The following is a 24,018-nucleotide window of genomic DNA, read 5'->3' on the forward strand; positions in this document are numbered from 1 at the left end:
TTAAAAATCTGAGCCCTGCGATTCACTCCAAGCACCAGAACTGAGTGGAGGTCACAGTCCCTCCACACAAAAAGTCAGTCGTCCCCCACCAACTGCCTTCAGCTGCAATTTTGGAAGTGAGAAGTCTCTTTGGTTATCAGACCATGAATCCATTTGGCTCATCTCTAAGCCCTACCTGGAGATGCCAGGGATTGAACCTGGGGCCTTTGCATGTATGGCAGATGCTCTACCACTGCATCACGGCCACTGTTAAGCAACTGGGGGTGAAAAATCCTCACGTGTCTGCTTCCAATCACCCAGAGATAGACCAGTAGATTCCAATCTACCTTCTGCCTGTTCCTGTACTTTGTGTCCACACAATCCTAGGTTCATTCCCTGGCACACCCAGTTAAAGGGAGCAGGAAGCATAGAATCATAGTAGAGTTGTAAGGGGCCTATAAAGCCATCAAGTCCAACCCCCTGCACAATGCAGGAATCCAAATCAAAGCATTCCTGACAGATGGCTGTCCAGCTGCCTCTGGAATGCCTCCAGTGTCAGAGAGCCCACTACCTCTCTAGGTAATTGGTTCCATTGTATGGCTCTAACAGTTAGGAAGTTTTTTCTGATGTCCATTCAAAATCTGGCTTCCTGCAACTTGAGCCCATTATTCTGTGTCCTGCACTCTGGGACAATCGAGAAGAGATCCTGGCCCTCCTCTATGTGACAACCTTTCATGTTCTTGAAGAATGCTATCATATCTCCCCAGTCTTCTCTTCTCCAGGCTAAACATGCCCAGTTCTTTCAGTCTCTCCTCATAGGGCTTTGTTTCTAGTCCCCTGATCATCCTTGATGCCCTCCTCTGACCCTATTCCAGTTTGTCTACATCATTTTTAAAGTGTGTCCAGAACTGGACACAGAACTCAAGATGAGACCTAACCAGTGCCGAATAAAGGGGAACTAATACTTCACGCGATTTGGAAACTATACTTCTGTTAATGCAGCCTAATATAGCATTTGCCTTTTTTGCAGCGACATCGCACTGTTGGCTCAAATTCAGCTTGTGATCAACAACAATTCCAAGATCCTTCTCGCATGTCGTATTGCTGAGCCAAGTATCCCCCATCTTATAACTGTGCATTTGGTTTCTTTTTCCTAAGTGTAGAACTTTGCATTTATCCCTGTTTTCATTCTGTTGTTTTCAGCCCAATGCTCCAGCCTATCAAGGTCCCTTTGAATTTTGTTTCCATCTTCCACAGTATTAGCTATGCCCCCCAATTTTGTATCATCTGCAAATTTGATAAGCATGCTCTGCACTGCCTCATCCAAGTCGTTAATAAAAATGTTGAAGAGCACTGGGCCCAGGACAGAGCTCTGTGGTACCCCACTTGTTACTTCTGCCCAGTTTGAGAAGGAACCATTGATAAGCACTCTTTGAGCGTAACGAGAAACATCTCTCTCTGCCTGAAACCTTGGAAAGAAGAAAGTGCTGGGTTAAATGGATGGTCTGGTTCACTTATAAGGCAGCATCATATGTTCATACGTCCAACCTTGCCTGCTTTTAAGAGATTCAGAGTAGGCTGGATAATAAGTATACGTGAAATGCTTTGAACTAGTTTGCTAATATGAATACTATTAATGAACATTGTTAAAGAATTAACTTCTTTGCCGTTTTGTTGGGGATTCTGCATGACGGCTGTATGTGTGGATGGGGGCATATAGTATGTGGATGGGGTGGGGAAACTTCAGATTTATTTTTCAAAGTGAACAGTAGCCATCTCAATTTTGCAAGCTGTTGGAAACAAGGGAAGTACTGCATCAGAGAGAGAGAGAGAGAGAGAGAGAGAGACTGAAAATGATCTTGGTCAAAACATAGAAAACATTCAGCTGGAGATCTTGTAAAGCTGTATAGGTTTACTTGCTGGGGTGGCAGAGGGAAAAAAGGTATATAATCTGTTAGCAAAGTGAAATGCTTGCCTTGACAAACAGATTGTACAGTGTGGCTAGCTAAACGGTGTGGAATTTGCAGCAGGCTGACTGGGGATACTGCATGTTTTCTAACCAGCATTTTTTTAAAGCAACAACAGCAGCACATGTTATACATTTGTAGTGGATATCTCCAATGAGCTGATTGCTTTGGAGTATTTTCAGTACAGATCCAATTAAAGGTGCCCAGAATCCCACATTTTCCCTAGTGATCCAAGAGACCTAGCTGAAATGAAATAGTATTAACAGACTTAAGAGTTAGAATCTGCTCTCCTTTCTTGAACTGAGTTCCGATATTCTATCCCCCCAAAAAAGGTTCCTCTTCTCCCAGGCATTTTAGCATGTGTTTTTAAATTGTTTTTTTTTAAATGTGTTTTTAAATTTGTATATTTGTTTTTAATGTTTTTAATTGTTGTAAATTGCCCAGAGAGCTTCGGCTATGGGTCAGTATACAAATGTAATTAATAATAATTTTAATTCCCATTGTCTTAAATACAGAATACTTTTCAACATCATGCAATAAAGAAAGCAGCTTTATACAGAGACAATTGATCCATCTAACTCAGTAGTGCCTGCACTAACTGGCTGTATTTCCAGCAGGGGCCTTTTCAACCTCTACCTGGAATTGCCAGACATTCAATCTGGGACTTTTCACATGCAAAGCACATGCTCTACCCCAGAGGTACCACCCTACCCCTGAGCTATAGTCATCTCTCATAGAAAAGGGAACACACAACATTGTTCACAGAGAGCGGAATGAGGGTTGTTTTTCTGTTCTTGCAGCAGTCCCGGCGGAAAAACGGGCCTTAAAAACTTGGCCTCTGATCAAATATGATTCCTCCAGACCCCCCTCACCACCGCATCTAACACACAAACAGAGGCACCTTTTCAAGGCAACACCATTCACCCACCTGGCCAACTCCCTTAGATCACTTTGTGCCATTTGAGCCAGATTATCCTGCCACCAGATACGAAAATCTATCATGAACAGGGGTCGGCAAAGGAGATGGTTTCAGAGACTGATCGCCTATTTCCAGTCATCCTTTCATGTTTGACTGCCCAACCAAGGATTTGGAACTCACTCGTAGATCCTCAACCCAGCTAGATGGACACGAATCTGTAGTCCCCCCCCACACACACACACACCTTGAGCCCTTCTAAGCCCTACTTCCCGCAGACGCTGCGGGCCTATGCACACTTTCCGGCAAATAAGACCCTGAACCCAACGACGAAGCTTTCATAGAGCCCTTGACATATGTCCAATTCCTACATTCCACCATCACCATATTCAGCAATCGTCTTCCTATTCGCGTTTACTCAGAAACAAGCCCCACTGTGTTCAGTGGGGCTTACTCCCAGGTACGCCTGCAGCCTCACTAAGGTAAGCCAGTTCCCCCTCTGGCTCTCTGTCCCTATAGCCCCTTTTCTTTCCCATACAGGTATAATTTCCAAAACCAAACAGAAAAAACATCACACAAAATGGTTAGCAGCCCCCACATGGTTGAAGACAGACACCACCGCCACGTGCTCCGCTTCCTTCGTTCCGCTACTTCCGCCCGTCAGAGCAGACCTATCAGAGGGCACACACCTCCCAGCTCTGCCTCCCTACTGGTTTCGTCTCCTCTACCCGCCTCTAATCTAGGCGCGGTTTCTGATTGGGCAGGGCGGGCCCAGCTGCCATTGGTCAGGCCTGTCGACTTCGAGAAAGCCGAGGACTGGCTACTTACTTTCGGGAGTGGGCGGGCGAGCGGCTGCGCGACCGCCGATTGGCTGAGGCTGCAGCGTGGGGCGGGAGAAAGAGTGAAGCCAGCCCTCGACCTCACTCTTTTCAGTTCGGGCCGAGAGTCGATTGAGGCGCCAGGAGCGTGCGGGGGTTTTTCTCAGTCTTTCCAGATCCGGACGACAACTCCGCCGCCATTATGGTAAAGCTCGCCAAGGTGAGCCCCGCGGCCTAGTAACGGGAAGGAAAGCGAGGCCCTTTTCCTCGCCCCTCAGAATTATTGAGGGGGGGGAAGATGGGGGGTGGCGGGGAGGCTTGGTGCGCGTGGCAGTTTCTAGGCCTCCCTCACGCTTCACTGAGGAGGCGGAGGAGGAGTTGCCGTTTCAAGTTCCCCTTCCCCCCCCCCGTAGCCGGGCTCTTTTCGTGGCTTCTTATTGGCGTGAAGGCCTCGCCTCAGGCGCGCGCGTGCGCTTTGCGGCAGTCGAACGTTCGGCAGTTTCTAGACCTCCCCCCGCGCGCGCCCTTTTATTTCCTTTCAAAGAGATTTGAGAGAAAGCGAGCGTGCGCGTGCGTGACCGCGCGCGGTGTGGACGGGGACGGAGAACCGTTTCTAGGCGCCCTCTATCCGGCTGTCTCTCTCTCTTTCTCCAGCCCGAATCGTAAGCGCCTTCGACGCCTCGCGCGCAGGGCCTGGCCTGGCCAGCGAGCACGCGACGTGATGGCGCGAGAGTTTGGAGGAGGAGATGGGGGGGCTGAGAGGGCCTTGCGCGCGCCCTCTCCCTCCCACCCGACCTTTCTAAGCACGTGATCAGGGCCATGTGTGGCGAAGCACGTGGAAGGGGAGGAAATCGGCCGGACTTGTTCGCGCTCCCTTTCTCTCTCTCTGGGCTCCACGTGGTACAGCATCGTGGGGACGGGCCTGCCTTTCCTTCCTAGCTTCATTCACTCCTGGCGAGTCTGATCGTTGGAGTGACTTTGCTGGGGATGGGATGCCCCTTTTTGTTTAATAGCTGGAAGTCTTGATAGCTTAAAAAGTTAAAAAAAAAAAAACCACCTCCTGCACCAGGCTCGCCTTTTAAATGTGACGGGAGGCGAGAAAGTGGGTTTTGTTGTTGCGCCAGGTTTCCTGCCCCCGAAGGCGCACAGGTGAAGCTTTTAGCCAAAGGTCTATGCCGGCCTTCCTACCTGAGGTGACACAAGCAGAGAGGGTTCATTCTGCATGGAAATCGTGACCCCTGTGAGCTTGAAGTTCCTCCGTAGTAAATTAAAATGGGCACATTTGGTTCCCTCAGACCAGCGCTACATCGTCTAGGCCAGAGAAAAGGCTCCCCTCGCCCTTCTGCCTGAGGCCCCTTTCACCAGAGGGTCTAGGGGGCAGTCTGCATGTGAAACACGTTCTCTACGAAGGGGAGATTATTACAAATGCTAATTTGTCAAGTTTGCAAGATAGTTGCTTAATAATATAGAGAGTGAAAACCACATATGAAATTGCATGTGCTCTTCTTCCTTTTGACTCTGCCTGCTCATTTTCCTTGGCATACTTTGGCTTCGTTTGTTGTATGGGATACTCTGCTGGTTGGGAACATTTATTCATACAGTGGTCCCTAGTGTTTGGTAGAGTGCAGTTCAGTCATACTAAGCACATAGCTTTAACATGCAGCTAAATCTAACGGGACTTGGCAGTGCTTACTTCTAGTTGTATTGTGGCCATAATAGGAAGAAAGCAATGCTGAGGTACTTAATATGAATTAGTTAAATATCTAACTGTTAGCGATTCTGGGAATGGGGAAGTACTCCTCTATAAGAAAAAGAGAGCCTAAGGCATGGGTTTTATAAAGAACTGTGCTTCGTAGTAACCTTTATTTAAAAAAGTAGTACACGTTTCAATAAATGTGGGAACAGGACCTCTATTCATATGTGTATCCTGAAATTGGATGCCATCTCCTGATCATATGCTGCTTTTTCCAGCCTCCTGCAGGGCAGTTTCTGAATTGACTACTAGCAGCCAATAAAGGTTCTTTGGATTAGAAATATTCTTCTAGGCCTGAGGGTAGTCTTTAGCCTTGCTGGTTTGTATTGGTGCAAATGACAGAACCAAGTGATCCTAGTAGAAGTCTTCTTTACTTCCTTTATTGTCCCTGTTGCATCCTTACGCAGTGCTACTTTTAACATTTGTGAAATGATTGGTGGGGTGTCTTGTACCATAAGTGATGATACTCAACTCCCAGGTTGAAGCAGTTCCTCAGGGTGAGCACTGGGAAAAGCAGGCTCCTAACTTGTTGTTTTGCTCCCTTAGAATGTTAAAAATCAGCCTAAGCAAAAGAAAATGGCCCTTCCTCCTCCAAAGGAAGTTGATGAGAGTGGAGAGGATTCTTCAGAAGAGGAGGACAGCAGTGAGGAAGAGGTGAGATTTGGGTCTCTTAATGCTCAAAACCAGTCATTGTAATTTTAAATCGTCACTATAGTGGAAATAATGCTTGTTTCTTACTTAGGGTGATTGTCATTATTTAATCTGAAGCAATAGAAACAATAAAATATAGTAACCTGCCTTAACCCTTGCAAATATGCATCTGGAAATTTACAGGCTGGAAAGCATCTGTAGGTTGCATATGTGAAGGGTTAAAATAGCTAATTACAATAGCTAATAGCTCATTTTTTCAATTTGTCTTCCTAAGTCCCATCCACATTACCTTACGGAAGTCTGATGTAGTGATGCCTTTTAAGGAGATCCAAGTTTGTTACAAGCTTGATCTTCCTATTAGTTGGAGGAGGTTACCTTATTGTGCAATCTTATGCATGCTGTCTTGGAAGCAAGCCTTGCTGTGTTCTGTGGGGCTTGCTTGCAGGTAAGCAAGCATAGATGGTGGTAATATTTATTATTATTATTATTACTTTAAAAACTTATATTCCACCTTTCCTTCAAAAAGGAGTCCAGGGCCATATCCTCTGTTTTGCTTCCATCTTAGGCTGCTTGGTAGTATTGTCTGTTGTGGGCTGGAATATTTCTCTTCCCACAGATGGTTCCCCAGAAGAAAGCAGTTACCCCAGCAAAAGGAGCTGCAGTTACTCCCAACAAAAAGTCAGCAACTCCTGGCAAGAAGATAGTGGCCACCCCAGCCAAAAAAGGATCAGCTACCCCAGCAAAGAAAGGAGCCGCTACACTAAAGACGCCGGTTCCTGTCAAAGGAGCAAAAAATGGGAAAAATGCAAAGAAAGAAGAGAGCGAAGAGGAGGATGAAGATGAGGAGGATGAGGAAGATAGTGAGGAGGATGAAGGTGAATAAACAGTACTTTAGTACATTCTGAAATGGGTGCTGCCTAGTTCAGAAATATTTCTGGTTTTTGCAGGAAGGCAACAGCAAACAATTGAAAGCAAGTGAAAATATTGGAGAAAATGGCATGGTATTTTTGGCATTAATTGTGTAACTATAATTATGAGGGCTATATGTTTAACCTAGAGCAGATTCCTTCAGTCTGGTTCCCCGAGATGTTGTTCGACTCCCAGAATTGCTGACCTTTGGCCATGCTGGCTGGGACTGATGCGAGTTGTAATCCAAAAAATCTGGACAGTGCCAGGTTGGGGAAGGGTGAACCAGAGACTAACTGGAGGTGCCACAGGTCAATGCCTTGCGATGCCCTATGTGGCCTGCAGGTTATATGGTGCCCATTAAGCTTTACGGTCTTTAATGCGTATTCAGTATTATTTATTTGTTTTGAGTATTTGTACCCAGGTCTTTGCCCAAAAAGCCTCCCAGAGTGAACGACAGTCCCTATCTGCTGGCTTACAATCTAAGAAACATGACGCGCAAGGGGAAAGGGCCGGGGAGGGAAGAGAGGAAAAGGCAAACTCTGGCACCAGTTCTTAAAGAGGAGGTCTTACAATGTCCAGCCGGCCTAGAAACAGTTCAGGGGTAGGAGGAGCTTGATGGAGCTGGCCTTCCAGTAAAGGTGATGGAATGAGCCCTGCTTCTGATCTGTCCCGCTGAGGCAGCCTGATGGAAGGGCGGTGACTGCCAGGTGACATTTTTCACTAACCGCATCGTCTGAAGGAGGGCTGCCACATTTAAACAGTGTGAAACGTGTTGATCCTTCAGGTCGTTAGGTCATGAAAAGTGGTTTCCAGCTCCCACTGCACAGTAAGCTGCTCACTAGGTCTATTCAGATGTTCTCATATTGATCCGTTAATAACTAGCAATAAATTGATTGCTACAGATGACTCAGAGGAGGAGCCGGCAGTACTGGTAAAGAAAAGTGCGCTGGCGTCAGCAAAAAAACCTGTCCCTGCTCTAGCTGCTCTATCAGCTGAGCAAGAGTCTGAGGAGGAGGAGGATGACGAGGAGGAAGATGATGAAGGTAAGGCTGTTTCATGCATGGGAACCTGCATGGCGTGTGTTGTGGGCTACTCAGATCCCCTCAACCCAGGGAAGCCAAGCACCTGGTAAGACGCCCACGGTGCCACTGTTGCCAGGGCTGATAAAGTGCCAAGCATCAACCCTGCAAAGAAGTTAGACTGCCACCACCCCTTATTCCCGTCTCGCACTTTAGACCAAGAGCCAAGGACTGCACTTGCTGCTTCTGAAGCCTCAGGCCGGAACCCCAAGTTTCAGTAGCTTGTAACGTCAGCCTAGGTGTTGGATTTAGAGCCATGCCATTCTCCACCTCATATTTAACACTGAGCAAATATGAGGTAGCTCAGTTAAGAAAAGTGCATATAAAGGAGTAGCACAACAGTTCCTTCGTGCCTAACCTTCATGGGTATTTGGCTTAATCAACCAACCATACAAAATAGTGAAATTTGAAATCACTGGTCTGAAAACAAAAAAACCTGGCTGACCGAGCACTACCATACTTACAAAGCATAGGAAAGCAGGAAACCTGACCCCACAGAATCCACATCCCAGCAAAGGTAACGTCAGGGTAGGTGGAGCAATTAACAAGAAGGAAGAATGTACTTTTATAAGGAAAAGCATAGCAACAACCAAGAGGCTAGATGGCCAGTCAGAGGACTTCCTGGTGACTGAATGTTCCAGGATTTTCCCACTCTGGCATACATGCCTCTTCTCAGCTCCAGGCCGGTGACCTTGAGGTGCTGGCTTAGAGCTGATAACACAGGTGTCTTCACTCAGGCATTAATGAGCTCATCCTCAGCTAGAAGCACAGCGTAATTTTCCCAACATTGATGTTATCCAAAAATCCATGCAAGATGTTACCCACAATTCTCCATGATAATGCCATTTTAGTTAGATTAATCCCAGACGTTCTTGACAAGTGTTGTGTACCCTGGGTCTTAAAAGTTTTGGAAGAGAGCACTGCGTTGGAGGAAGCCATGTAAGTGCCACCAAGATGGCTGGCAGTTGGTGTATTTGCTTCTGGTGCCAATTGGAATCAAGGCCTCATGAGTCCATCCCATGCTTTCAGACCGCAGGGCAGGGCCAGTCCTTGTGAAAAACTGAGGATTGCTGTGGAGGGTATAGGGAGAACTTGCTGTTTTGTCTGTTCTTGGATACTGACACAGATGATGATTATTGGGACTTAATACTGATCTTCTGATGTCTCCAGTATGAGCTGATGTGTTGGATGAAGTTGCTCCCTACCACAGACAACGCAAGTAGTAGGAGCATACTAGTCTTGTTTCCTGGCTGAATCAGAACACCACAAACTTGCATCTGAACACAGCTGGATTCCAAATCAGCAGTCAACATTATACTAGGCAAACTTGACTCCCATTCCAAACTGTTTTGGATACTTAAAAACACTTCTGGCCTTTGAGATGAGCCTGATGTTGGCACATAGTGACTTTGAATAGTGGCATCATTGAGATTTGTGTCCCTTAAGGCTGGTAAGTGTCTGTAGTAAGAAATTAATGTTTTGTGGGTCTTCATTTGAAAAAGGAGGCAAAGCAAGCAAGAGGAGTTGTTCTTGAGTGTATCTGACATAGTGGCTGTGCATTGTGAGTAATATCTAAAACAGCACCCTGTGGTTCTAGAATCAGAAGATGAACCCATGGACATCACACTGGCTAAAGGAAAGAAAGCTGTGCTTGCAAAAACCACACTGGCAAAGGTCACACCAGTAAAGATTGCCAAGGAAGAGTCTGGGGATGACGAGGACGATGAGGATGATGACGACGACGAGGAGGAAGATGATGACGAGGAGGAAGACGAAGGTGAGTTGAACGTTACAGTTTGCTAGTCCTCAAAGCTCTCGGAATGGTATAATTGTCTTGCTTCCTCACTTGGTTCTAAAGCTGGAAATGATGATTTCTCGCTGAAATGATGTGGTACAAATCACACATGAGCACTTCCTAAAGATAGTCAAGTCCTGATCCAGCGGCCCCCCCGGCGCTCTCCTTGTCTCTTCTAGGGTCTTTCTGACACTTCATTTGCTTCTGTTCCTACTCCACAGAAACTGCGCAAGAAATTGCTGGAAAGCGAAAGAAGGAAATGGCCAAGCAGAAGGGGACCCCAGATGCTAAGAAAAAGAAAACAGAAGGTGAGTAGCCCATGAGAGAGCCCCTTGGGCTTTTCTACTGGAGCCTCAAACAAAGCAGAATAAGCACCTTCTCAGTGTAGGGGCTGCCCCAAAGATGACTCATCCGTTCCTATCTAATAACGCCTAACTAGAGAGCACCCATTTCCAACATGCTGTTAAATCCCAGCATGTATCTTCAAGCAGAAGAAAGTTTGATTCTGGGGCTGAGGCTAGGTGTAGCCCCACATACTGAGGGTCACCTACTGACCTCCCCAGGGATCTTTTCTAAACGTATGACCATGATGATGCCTGTTGAAGTTAACGACTTTGCTAAGGCTTTAAAAGGGTGCTACAAAGGTTTTGACCCTCTGTGGCGCAGAGTGGTAAGCGGCGGTAATGCAGCCGAAGCTCTGCTCACGGCCGGAGTTCGATTCCAACGGAAGGAGGAAGTCGAGTCACCAGTAAAAGGGGTTGAGGTCCACTCAGCCTTCCATCCATCCGTGGTTGGTAAAATGAGTACCCGGCATATGCTGGGGGGTAAAGAAAGGCCGGGGAAGGAACTGGCAATCCCGCCGCATATATATGGTCTGCCTAGTAAACGTCGCAAGACGTCACCCTAAGAGTCGGAAACTACTCGCACTATAAGTGCGGGGACACCTTTACCTTTTACAAAGGTTTTGGGGAATCGAACAAGAGACTAGAAGGGGATGAGGGAAGAATGGGATAATTCTTTTTATCCATGCTGTAAAGCTTTCTGAAAGTCCTTGTTGCACTGCTCCAGTGAGTACCTCTGTGTTTCCTGATTTGCGGGAAGGTGGAGGAGAGTGCAGTGCACCCTCGCTATTGGTGTACCTATCTGCACAAATGACAACTAGAACCTAAAACTGAAGATTCTGAAGCTGATGTGTTGGAGGTTCCTGACAGGTGGAAACGGTCCCTACTTAGTCCAGTCATTCCTTAAAAGTGTTGACAACTTAAATTTTCCATTAACTTGTTTAGAAGCCACCTTCTCCCTCTTCATGGGCAATCTGAATGGAAACAAGGACTTTGATGAACTGAAGGCTGCCATCAGGGATTTCTTTGCCAAAAAGGATCTTCAAGTTCAAGAAGTCAGAATTGGCAGCTCAAAGTAAGGATTAAATTTGCGCACCTAAGAATTATTTACAAAGTAAGAACTTCACTTTAAAACATCTTTCTACTGGTAAAGCTGCTGATTCTGCATTAAAGGTAGTGGCTGTGTTGGGTTCCTTTTGATCATAGCAGGCTCAGGGTTGGCTGGAGAAATTTAGGGGAGGAGGTGAATATTGCAGAACAAGCATTTGGATGTTGACCATGTTACTTTACAATATGTGAAGATGAACACATATTTCCAAGGCTTTTAGTGGCCTTGGATTAGACTAGGGATAGGAAACCTGTAGCCTTCCTCAAGATGTAAAATTTCCAGAAATTTTCAAGCCATGGTAAAGCCGTGCTTTTTGGGGTGGGTAGGTGGGAGGGAATTGAAAAATATACAATACTTGTTTTTTTAGTGCCCTTCATAGATTGAAACCCACTTTTTATTTTAACAACATAAAATGTATTATGTGTAACTTGATTTGCCATTAAATTATTATGTTTGGTATATTAAAAGTACAGTTTATTCAGACAATATTTACAAATTAAAATTATTATTTTTTTAAAAAAATTAAATGTTACAATCAGAGGTATAAGCTGCTGAACTGTAAGGAACCTAGCATCTCTTTTGTTTTGCTAATTTCTTAAGAGCAAGCGAAAAAAATTAAAACAGGAGAAACTATCCACATTGTACTAAAAAAGAGTGATTATGTTTCCTCCAGTCCTCCACAATGTCAAGCAGACATAAAGCATCTCCATAGAGAGGGCGTGGAAAGACAAAGACCTCATACTAAATTAAATGTATCATTTTCTGAGCTATAACTGTCAGTTTCTGCTTCATATTTATTATGAGCGTTGAAAAGTTGAAAGGTTTGCTTGGGTTGAAACAAACTTCTATACCCTCTTAAAGTGTCATAGCCCAAAATGTTTGTTTTTTTCCAGAAGGGGAAAAAAAACAGAAAAGGCTTTTTTGGGGGGGGGGGTCTTGATTTTTCTGGGCCTTCACATCTCTAAGCTCTCCAGATGTTGTTGGAGTAAAACTCCTGTTGTCCCTGGCCTGCTGGTTGAGTCTGATGGGATCTGGGGGTCTAACATCTACAGGGCCACAGATGCTCTCCATACCTGGATTAGGCATTCGTTCCAGAAGTTGTGTTTTTTCTGGAAGGAAGAAGATTTTGTAGTGGCTTTTCCTGGGGCAAGGGTGGGTGACGGGAAACGTTTTCATCAGATTCTGTGTTAGTCTGCTTTACATGGTTTAGCTTTTAAAGCCCTACAAACCTTTGTTGCATGTAAAATGTGACCTTGCTTTCTAATAAATATAATACTTAGTCCCAGCTAACATGTCTATTTGGGTGGATTTGCTAGTTTTTTAGATGCTTCATTAATGCAATTATCCAACTTTACTCAATTTTGTACCACATTAATTTGGGCTCAACGTTGGAACTCTTTTCTCCTGTAGGAGGTTTGGCTATGTGGATTTCTCCTCAGAAGCTGAGCTGGATAAAGCACTTAAGCTAAATGGGAAGAAATTAATGGGCTTGGAAATAAAACTGGAAAAAGCAAAGAGTAGAGAGAGCATTCAAGAGAACAAGAAAGGTAGGTTAAGTTTCTCAATCTAGTGTGTTTTGTTTGTCTTGGAACCTTTTCATGTTGCTCAAAAGACAAAATGCTTTAAAGCAGCCGTTTCCTGTAGATGGTCCTGCAGTGGAGTGTTAAGGCTTTTCTAAAACTCACTGAATAGATGCCAGAGTATGAGTGTTCAAAGTATTTCTGTCTAGGTTGATAACCTGTGCTATTTCCCTTACAGAGAGAGATGCAAGAACCATCTTTGTGAAGAACCTTGCTTACAGTATAACCCAAGAAGACCTGCAAGAAGTGTTTGACAATGCCCTGGAGGTCAGGCTGGTGTCCAAGGATGGAAATAGCAAAGGGTATGTGGTTTAAATTACCCCCAGAAAAGTGTGTTGCAATGTTAAATTGTTGTGGCCACTTCCATTCAGCAGCAGAGGTCAAACAGACATTCCTGTTTAGACAGCATAAATCTGCACATGCAATTCTGTCCATAGAATCCTAAAATTCTCACCTTTTGATACCGAAGATGTTCCCATTTTATTTCACGCTATTTAAAATGGATCGGTTATCCTGCAACGAAGTTATGAGTCCTTGAAATTTTTTTCACTTCCCTGGAAGGTTCACTGTCTTGATGGTATTTGACATCATTGCTAACTATTTTCTTAAAGAGTCATTTTTGTCTTGTTGGACTTCCTGAGCAAAATATTTGACCAAGCTTTGTATTCTTCTCTTAAACTCCAGGATTGCTTACATTGAATTTAAATCTGAGGCAGATGCAGAGAAAGCAATGGAGGAAAAACAAGGGATGGAGATTGAGGGCCGGGCCATCATGCTTGACTACACAGGCGAAAAGAGTCACCAGGATGGCAGGAAATCCAGTAAGGGAGCACAGTCATGTGAAATGCTGGGGTGTGTGTGCATGTGTAGTGTTGGAATCAGCTTGGTTTGATGACGAATTACTGCCATGAAGTTGCCATCGTGGCAGTGACTTACAAAATTACCAAGGGAAGCAGTGCTTCTCTTTCATTGCCAGAGTGAGAAGCTCCAGGATAGGAGGAATGAGCCAGAGCTGTATGGAAATCTGTCTTCCGGTTTCTCAAGCGTCTTCTCCCCCTGTGAAAGAGGCCTCCATTTTTTCTGCTTCATTCTGAGGATACTCTGGAATTCTGTTCAGTGTGGGGCCTTGAGCTTACCTTATTGCAAGGTGTATGTGTGTGTTTTTAGTAAACGTTTCTCTGGCCCTCTGCAGCCTCTGTGGCTGCTGGCGCTTCCTGATCTGAAAAGGCCCCATAGCAGGACTTACCTCAAGACATCTTCCCCAGTCTTTCATTGATGTGTAGGCATGCAGGAAAGCTGCACAGTGCAGACAACAGGTGTGATGATTTATAGCATGAAGGGAAAGGACACCCACAAACACCCCTTGACCATATTTTAAGTAAGGAAAAGCCCATACCCACAAGCATCTGACCAAAATGTTCTCTCCCCACTGGCAGTTATTCAAATGCAATTTTGTTTCTCATCATTTGAGTATGTTTTTTTTTTAAAGAAAGCAGGAGAAAATTTGGGCACAACACTAAAATGCACTGGGGGGCAAATTTTGTGCCGGAAACGGAACTTTTCAACACTTTTCTTTTGTGCAGGTGGAGAGTCAAAGACCCTTGTTGTGAACAACCTCTCATATGATGCAACAGAAGAATCTCTTCAGGAAGTCTTTGACAAAGCTTCAGCAATCAGGATTCCACAGAACAACCAGGGAAGACCTAAAGGGTAATTAGGAGCGTATTTGTTGTAGCATGAATATAAAGCAGGCATGCATTATCTCCTATAGTAGTTAATATTTGCATGCCTTGCTTGGCCCACTTCTGTTTCTCTACCCCCTCCTCCCCCATGCTTGTGGCCCTTGGAGGGTTCTCCAGAAGGGGATGTGGCCCTTGGGCTGAAAATGATTCGCCACCCTGTCATAGGTGAATCAGTCCCCAACTTGACACCAGTCTCTCTTTACATAGTTACGCATTTGTAGAATTTGCCACCGCTGAGGATGCTAAAGAAGCACTGAACTCTTGCAACAATACAGAAATTGAAGGCCGAACAATCAGGCTGGAATTCAGCACCCCAGGAGGACAAAACAGGAATTTCAATGCTAGAGGAGGATTTGCGCGTAAGTAGCTGTCAGTGCTCTGACGCAGTGGTTCCCCAACTTTCTTTCCCACAGACTACTTAAAAATTGCTGTGGGTCTTAGGTGGACCACTTAATGATCCTGCTTGTTGTAGCAATTAGAACATGCTGTGCTAGGCGCTGCATAATTTTAATAGTATTTTATTCTTTTATTGTATTCCACAGAATACAAATTGTAATGCAAGAAAATACAAGAAGCAGTAAAAATACAATTAAAAATTAAAATGAATGTTAATGTGGACATGGGCAGGGACCACAGTTTGGGAACCTCTGCCTTTAATGTACAAATGTTGAGGGGGGGAGAGAGACATAACTGGTTAACCCTTGGTGTATCAACCCTGCTTAAAACCTGATGTTCCTTTTTTAGAGCAAAGCAAAACACTCTTTGTGAAAGGCCTGTCTGAAGAAACAACAGAAGAGACATTGAAAGAGTCATTTGAAGGCTCCATTGGTGCGAGAATAGTCACTGACAGAGACACTGGCTCATCCAAAGGGTATGTATAAAACGGAGTCCAAGTTCTGCCTCAGTTACAGAATTTTTGACATGACTGCAAGCACAAAGTCCAATGCTGCTGCTGACCTCCACTTAACCAGACCCTCCTTTATGCCTCTGGTCTGAGCTTCTTTGTGCAAACACAGCAGCCTCCCTGCCTTCTCAATGAGCTCCTTCCTGCAGAAAATCCAGTGGCAGGCTATGGATTCGCACGAGAAGGAGAGCAAGACTGCAGCTCTGACTTTGGGTGCCTCTGTGTGCTTCAGATGAGCAACTGTCATTGCTGTGGGACAACCCTGAAAATTCATAGCATGCAGAGAAGCCTGGAGGCAAGTGCATGGGTAGCTGAAGCACAAGGCCTCTGAACATACTTCATTGCTATGCAGAAAATAGAACTATTTCAAGCCCCAGTACACCATGCAAGCTTTAAAGAATGTACTGTTGTAGGTTGGTTGCACTGGCTGCCTTAAGCTTTGAACATAACAGGTGGTGGTGCTTACCTTTATTATCCTTTTTTTAAAATCCTAAACTGCGTGTCCTGGCATGTCTTGGGGAGACCTGCCTTGGTTGCACCTTCCTTTTGCAGACAATCTGTTGAGTGCAGAGCAGTGCTCCTAACAGTTCCGTTGCAACTTAACTAGCCTAAGCAAGGCTCTGGGCTCTGGTTTCAACGGGGATGCAAATCCTGATAACTTTTACTGCTGCCAGTGAGATAATCAGTTAGTGCTATTTGTTGTCTTGCAAACTGTGTGTAATGTCCACTTTGAGCCTTTGGCAGGAAGGTGGGCTAGGAAATGAAATTCCTCAGGGCTTATTGCAAATAACCTCTTAATTCTGAGGCCAACCCATTTCTAGGTAGAAAGGCATCTCTTGTGTCCCGGATGTTACCCTTACTTTTTTGTGATGTAAACCTCAGCGTCTCTCGGACGTCTGATTTGGGCTTTGGGCTTTAAATAACTGCAGTAGTGATGAAAATGGCAGGATGAAGGGCTCCTCCATCTCGTGCAAGCTGAATATGTCTTTGCGTTGGTACCTTTCGTTCCTAAAGCACATTTTGAACAACAGAGTCACAGCTTTGTGGGTGAAAGGCTGAAACTGACCTCTCTTCCCTAGGTTTGGCTTTGTGGACTTCAGCTCCCCAGAAGATGCCAGAGCAGCAAAGGAAGCCATGGAGGATGGAGAGATTGATGGGAACAAAGTGACCCTTGACTTTGCCAAGCCGAAGGGCGATGGGGCGCGTGGCGGTGGTGGCTTTGGTCGTGGAGGCAGAGGCGGACGGGGTGGCAGGGGAGGCTTCGGTGGCAGGGGTGGCAGAGGAGGATTTGGAGGTACTTGTGCTGATGCTCCCCGTCCTTTCATATTTGAGTAATGACAGTACGTCAAGAGCTGTGCTTTCTAAATTATTCTTTCTGTTCTTTCTTTCCCCCCCCAAAAAAAATCTCTTTTAGGCAGAGGCGGCGGCTTCAGAGGAGGCAGAGGTGGTGGTGGTGACCACAAACCACAAGGAAAAAAGATAAAATTTGATGACTAAGTGGCTTGTTGCCCCTTGTATCTGAAAGGACTCTGGGGTTTTTAATTCTGTCACTACCAATATGACAGAGCCTTCTGAGGACATTCCAAGATGCGTTGCAGTCCCCTAAGAGCTACTTGGAAAAAATCCTTTCAATGAAGTAACAGCCATTTGACTGCCTGGCCACGCATATGAACTTTTAAAAAGCAACAAGAAATGTGGGAGTTGACTTGTGTCAGTGCATTGTCCTAAATTTATAACGTTTTACCCCATGTACAAAATTAACTTCCTTATACATTTCTGTAGGGTTTTTCCTTTTTTGTTTGTCTTTTTTTCTTGCTGTAAAAATGCAAAAAATGTTTTATCATTTGTGTCTTGGCACACTGTCTTGGGCAGATTAAAGGGCCTAAACAGATTCTTGTGTGTTTCTCAGCAAAGTCCAGGGAAATCCACAAACAAGCCAGGCAGGTGGGCTTTGTTTACCAATCAGCTGTTGGGCCAAAATCTTTGGCTGTGTTTTCCAACCTAGAACAATAGAGGAACTTTGGAAATCTTCCTGAAAACTCTTAGCCGCCATGTTTCCTCAAACATGGTGAGAGTGGTGCTACTAATCTTGTGCACAGCTTGTCCCCCTACGCACAGTGGGGTGTATCATGGCCCATCCTAAGGGATTGCTGGTGCTGTGCTAAACTGTGTTTCTGCTGTTACCAAAGACGCAGGAACACCTTCGGTTTGATTTCTTAGCATTCCTAATTTATAAAGTTTTTTTCAAAGGTTGAAATTTCTTTTTCAAGTGGGCGAGATCGTGAAAATACTACCTGAAGTTAATTCTCAGAGCAGCATACCAAATAGTCACAAATATGCAGCTTTAAGAAAGGCCAAATGTTCTGTTGTAGGTTTGATAGCTTGAGTGTAAGAAAATAGTTTGTGTTCTCAACTGGCAATTGAAAATTCCTGCTATAAATCCTTGCGCTTCTATTTTGGGGAAGATATACCTGAGCCCAGTGTTGCTCTCCAGATGATGATTATAATCCTGGTATACTGCTGTTAAAACTAATTCTGTAGTTCCTTTGTTCTCTGTGGGTATAAAGAAAAAAGATTATTTAACACGTGTAGTGTAGCAGTTAAAGGAGTGATTGGTTCAGGGCTGGGAAGACTGGTTCAGATCTTCACTGCGACAAAGCGCACTGGGTGACCTTCCCTTAGTGATGCATTGCAACAATCAATGCGGATCCCAATGTGTTGCCTTTCAGTCAATTCTATTCTCTGTGCACATATGTGGGCAAATGTACTAAGATGCTGTAAGTTTAGAAACTTCCTTTGCTGGGTTTCCTTTGGTTGCTCTATTTAAGACTAATGGGGAGTGTGCTAGCTACTGAGAAGAGTCTTCTTGGTGGCTGACTCACTCTGATTGGCTCTAATTGGCAGGAAAGGCCATTGAAGACATAGGGACCTTGCTCCCAAAAAAGTAATACCTCCTGGAAACCAGGATGATTGCACCTCTGGGCTTGCTGCTAAGATGGATTTTTAAGAGCAAAGTTCAGCATCTTGAATTCCTTCAGAGGCAACGAATAGTAGAGAGGGGTTGCCCTATTTGTGCTTCCTGGAGACATTTGATGGGCCACTGGAAAGCAGAATGGTGGGCAATAGTCTTGACTAAGCAGGGCTCTGCATTAGTAAAAGCTAAAGAATTTGTTTTTTTTTAAAGTTGTTACATCAACATTTCTCAAATGGCTTTGCACCACCCCTAACCTTAGTGCTGTAGACCTACCCCAATCCTGCAGTAGCCTTTGGATGTCTGGCGCTGGCAGCAGGAGCAGCTCACTGCCTGCGTGGTGTGCATGCACTGTGGGGCAGGAGGTGACTGGAGCAAGGGAAACTGTTGATGTGTGAGGAAATGGGAAGCAGAGAGGACTGAAGGTGAAACGGGCTGCCACTACACCTGACTCCCCTTTCCACCTGGCTGCCTATGGAGCCAAGAAGCCTGTCATCTGAGTGCGAAGGCCAGGAGTGTTAGGGAACATTAGAGAGAAAAGGTTAATACTTGATTCCCAATTTTTAATTTTTTTTTTTAAAATGATAAGGGGGAAGCTCTTCCAAGATAAAAAAAATGGAAATGGACTGCCTTCAAGTCGATCCCAACTTATGGCGACCCTATGAATAGGGTTTTCATGGTAAGCAGTATTCAGAGGGGGTTTACCATTGCCTCTCTCTGAGGCTAGTCCTCCCCAGCTGGCGAGGGCCTGCTCAGGTTCCCACAGCTGCACAAGCCAGCCCCTTCCTTGCCCGCAACTGCCAGTGGGGGACAACTGGGCTCCTTGGGACTCTGCAGCTTGCCCACGGCTGCACAGGTGCAGCCACTCACTGTGGGGGTGATCTTTAGCTGGCCCTTGACACCCAGGAGACACGAGCAGGGATTCGGACTCCCAGACAGGCCCTCCTGTGGATATAAAAAGGAGTGGTGAAAGGTTTCTGGGAGAGAGAGAGTACAAGTTGTGGAAGAAGAAATGGTGAGAATACTTTGGAAAATGGGTGCAAGGAATCAAATTAAAAAGCTTCAACGTTCTACCTAAAATGGGGGGAATGATTTGCACATCCGCAGCCACTGTCTGCTTGGCTTGGTGAAAGCTCAGCTGTTGGAACTTGCTGTAGCAAGGAAGCCTGTATCAAAGAATTTAACTGTTTCCAAAGCAAGTCTGGAAATTGATATGCCAGTCTCATCACCATTTTGTGACAGGCTACAGCCATGAATCACCATTTAGTGACTGGTGGACCTCAGTAATTTTTAGTCCTTCAGTGGGCTGAACAGGAAAAACTTCCTAGCTGTTAAAGCTATGCGACAATGAAACCAGTTACTTGGAGAGGTAATGGGCTCACTGGAGGCAGCTGGGCAGCCATCTGTTGGGAATGCTTTGATTTGCATTCCTGCATTGAGCAGGGGGATGGACTCGATGGCCTTGTAGGCCCCTTCCAACGATGTGATTCTATGGGCCCTGGGCATACAAAGTTGGAGAGCCCCTTGCCTCAAGGCTATGATAAGCTTGCAAGCTTGAGTGTAAAATCTGGTGAAACCCCAAGTCAGTAGGATTTTCAGGTCTGTGGAGTGCTTGGCTTGCCCCAGTGTATTTGGGGATAGGGTAGCCTTTGGCTAGTGATAACAGTGCCATAGTGAGGCTTCTCCTTGGCTCCCAGACCAGCCCTAGCCTCCGGAGTGGCTCATCAAGCTTTTGCCACACCAGTTTGATGTGCTTTCACTTTGACTAGCAGCTTATGCCATTGTTGGGGGGAAATGGGGTTGTTTTGGCAGGGACTTTGCCTGGTGAGGTGGTGGTTCCACAGGAAAAGTGTATTCATCACAGCCTTCCTCTCCTGGATGTCAGAAGAGGCTAGTGAGGATGGCTGTTCTGCACAGCTAGCCTCTTCCCTGGGAGGTAGGCAAACCTGGCTACAGCAACCTGCCCTGCAGCCTGTCTCTCCCCCTTCAGCAGAGCTAGCCCTGTTGGAGAAAGATGGCTGTTGTTTGGCCGCAAATAGCTTCACCACCAATCATAAATTTATTTATTGCCTGCCTTTCACTAGGAGGTCACAGGGCAAGTTGCAACGATTTAAAATTCAGTATTAAAAAGTTTAAAACAAATTGCAATTACAAGTATATGGTGGGTCCTTCCTCTTCCAGTTAGGAGGCTGACGTTGAAGTGGGACAGATTCCCCGCTACTGATCTACACCGAGCGGCAGCAGCTACGCAGGGTTTCAGATGGAACATTCCCAGCCCTGCCTGGCAATGCCAGAGATTATATCTGGCAACTGCTGCATGTAAAGCAGGTGCTGTGCCGTCTAGTAGCAAGAAAAAGCAGCAGCCTGCTGCTCCATTGTGTCTTATGAACGATGGCTATGAAAATCTTTAATCTTCTCCAGTCCCGGAGCTGCAGTGGTAACAGGGCAAGGAAAACTGGCAGCGACATGCAGCCATTTTGGAAAGTGTTATTCGGAGACCGTCTTGAGCAAATGGTAGAGGAAGTTCTGCGGTTGTATATACTGAACACTAGGTGGCAGCAATGCAAAAAGGAAGGTAGCCCAGTTTGCCAGAGGTAACCTCTTACTGAGTCAATTTAGGCAACTCAGGCTGATAAACTGACAAAGTGCTTTGCACGTGCTATTGTGTAATCCTTCTAACAACCTTGTAAAGTATGTCACTGTTGCCATACCTCACAGGTAGAGAAGGCTGACTTGCTTAAGGCCACTTCATCAAATGGCAGAAGTGAGATTTGAATGAGGGGCTTCTGAGCTCGGCGCTCTCATTTTTATCAACAAGTAATGGTATTACAAAGTATAATAATATTCTGACATTTGTATAGCACTTTCAAGTGTTCAAAGTGCTTTACAGAATTAGCTAGTTATCCTTACAACAACCCTGTAAGGTAGCATTATCACCCATATTGCAGACATGGGAACCGAGTCTGAGAACGTGTGGTTTTACTACAGCTGCCTAGTGTGTTTATGGCAGAGGTGAGCTTTGAACAGAAGAGCTCCTGATTCACAGCTCAGTTTTTTGGCCATTACCTCACACCAGCTCTCTCGTGGTCTCTCTTATGCAGAGGTGGTGAAGCTCCAGCCCCTGAGCCAATCTTGGCCTGTCAGGGGGTCCAGGTTGGCCCATGAGGCCATTTTCCCAAAACTGCCTGCCTGTCAATCAGCTGATGTCACTGGGTGACATCAGCTGATGGGCGGAGGGAGCGCAATCCTGCCACCCCACTCCTCATTTTGATGGGTGGGCAAGAGTCGCCTGATGTCATCATGACATCAGAAGGTTGACAGGCGGGTGGCCCTGCCTACCTGTCAAAGTTGGCCTGTGGGGTCGGGAGAAGTAAAGATCTGACCCAAAAAGATTCCCCACCCCAGTTCACACAAAATTATAGCATTTGAAGGCAGAAATTCTGCTTCAGACCACAGATGACAGGAAGGACTGATGATTTATTACCTTCCTTGTTGATTTAACAGGTAACTCTAACCCTCTACTAACCCTAATGCTTCCAAGAGAGAACATCTAGGTAGTACACCTGTACTGCTCTACAACCACTTCTTAAATCTGTCTTCAGTTTATTCAGGGCCCCAGTTTCCCCCTGTGGGATGCAAAATGTGCAAGTCTGGCCCACCCTTGCAGCTAAATAGTCAAGGGTGCTCTAACCTGGGTGTTCAGTCCACCTGCAACTTTACTTTTATTTATTAGCCTGCTTTTCCTTCAAGGAGGTCATGGTTTTCTTCACCCTCCATATATAATCCTGACACCAACCTTGTGAGGTAGGTTAAGTTGAGAGACGGTGACTGGTCCAAAGTCACCCAGTGGGCTTCATGGCTGAACATCTCCCCACCCCCCACCCCACACGCACAGTCTCTTGCGAGTCCCCAGGCCAAAATTATTCATGCCAGCTTAAAATGCAGAAGCCATCCATGGGATGGTTCAGTGCAGATTTGTGTACAAAAGTCCTTGAACTTGCAGATGGATCAACTAGGTAGTGTTCTGGATATACTCAGCAGTCTGAGCTGCGTGTGCCAGTGTGTGTATTTAGCTTAGAAGCAGGCTTTCACCCTGCATTTAATCACTGAGATAATAAAATAAGAAAAGGCTACTTTATTTATAGAAATACATAGCTGATAGGAAAGGCATACCTAGTTCTAACTAACTAAGTTGGAGGTGCAATGCCCAGATGTGGCTATTGCCCTCCTGGATCAGGAGAGACAGAGCAGAGACAGAGATGTCTCCTCTCTCAGACAGTAGAAGATGATGAAGGAAGGAGGGGCAGGTCAGCTTCCCTGAGCATATCAGTTTACAACGGAAGGAGGTTAGGTAGAGAACAGCACAGGCAAAGGGAGGCAAGCCTAGCCAGCTGGAGGACCCTAACTCTATCTTCCTTCTGGGATACACACACAAGAATCCAAACAGGAGTTGCTCTTGCCCACTTCCAACAGGTAGAAGCCATGGTACAGGCTTGTAGCTGGGAAAATTATACGTACTGGTGGTCATACATACCACTATTTCAAGTCCAGGAATCCTGCTAGCAATTGTTGCAGCTCAACTCAGTCTAGGCCTGTTGTATATACTCGTAACATGAGCCGCTCTGATTGCATCCACAGAAGCCATTTTATCTGGAATTGCCAAGAGCTCTGTTCACTCAGATAGTCTGCAGAATCCAAGTGACTGAGTGCTGTGTTTCCACAGGTAGTTAAGCTTCCCTAACCAGGGATGGTGTGATTGTCTAAATTCAATTTATGCAGGTGTCTGTCTCTTTAAAAACAAACAGATGCAAATACTAAATTAAGAATGAAAATGATCACCTAATTAGCCACTATATATGAAGCTGCCTTATACTGCGGGTGCTTCCAGATAACCTCTTTACTGAGCTTCATCGTGATAGTTTGTGGGGAGATCAGACGACTTCGGCTATTGAATGAACATTCATCCTGATTTTATTTTGCAGGGAGGTTAGATGCTGCTGCACTAAAGCAAGTGTTATCCAGTCACTTTACATTTACAATGTACCAGTCTGTTTGGGAAGCGGGTCTGTTGTGCAAAAGCTTCCCATCAGCTATAATTACGCAGCCTGAATTTGTTGGGGTGTGATTGAAACTCACCCGAAAATAGCAACAGTGTGGGAGTGCCCTGAGTAAGATAATTAGTCCATCTTTGGTCTACACCAGGCATAGGCAGGAGGTAGATTGGAAGCTGCCGGTGGATCTCTGAGTGATTTGAAATAGATTAGCAAGTAGTTCTGACTCCCAATTGTTCAACAATACCAACAAAATAACTCCAGTCATTCCCAATATATTGCTGACATGAAGAAACCTTGGAGTAATCAGGATAAGATTTTTGAGTGGAAGTTCAGTTCCAGTACTCAGGAAAAAATCTTGGGCTCCGAATTCTTCAATTCTAAGTGTATGTCTTTTGCACCAGGCTCCACCTGGCAGATCTTGAGGATCTAAAAGTAGATTTTGCAAGCTTGA

The 24,018-nt window shown here is 45.4% G+C and overlaps 1 protein-coding gene and 2 non-coding genes across 3 annotated transcripts; all 3 read left to right on the plus strand.

Annotated features, from left to right (window-relative positions):
• The first annotated feature begins 3,779 nt into the window (after window positions 1-3,779).
• On the plus strand, window positions 3,780-17,433 carry NCL (nucleolin). Its single transcript, XM_061637542.1, has 15 exons — window positions 3,780-3,900; window positions 5,980-6,087; window positions 6,701-6,959; window positions 7,896-8,036; window positions 9,670-9,849; window positions 10,089-10,175; window positions 11,154-11,283; window positions 12,727-12,863; window positions 13,075-13,198; window positions 13,581-13,717; window positions 14,480-14,606; window positions 14,846-14,997; window positions 15,383-15,509; window positions 16,622-16,836; window positions 16,957-17,433. The coding sequence occupies exons 1-15, from the start codon at window positions 3,883-3,885 to the stop codon at window positions 17,037-17,039; spliced, it is 2,025 nt and encodes a 674-aa protein (XP_061493526.1). The 5' UTR covers window positions 3,780-3,882; the 3' UTR covers window positions 17,040-17,433.
• Window positions 9,192-9,257, plus strand: LOC133389886 (small nucleolar RNA SNORD82). Its single transcript, XR_009764193.1, has one exon. It is a non-coding gene; the product is annotated as a small nucleolar RNA SNORD82 (small nucleolar RNA).
• On the plus strand, window positions 15,665-15,804 carry LOC133389881 (small nucleolar RNA SNORA75). Its single transcript, XR_009764188.1, has one exon. It is a non-coding gene; the product is annotated as a small nucleolar RNA SNORA75 (small nucleolar RNA).
• Window positions 17,434-24,018: the final 6,585 nt, after the last annotated feature.

The sequence above is a fragment of the Rhineura floridana genome, chromosome 7 (genome assembly GCF_030035675.1).
Source record: "Rhineura floridana isolate rRhiFlo1 chromosome 7, rRhiFlo1.hap2, whole genome shotgun sequence".
Classification (NCBI taxonomy): domain Eukaryota; kingdom Metazoa; phylum Chordata; class Lepidosauria; order Squamata; family Rhineuridae; genus Rhineura; species Rhineura floridana.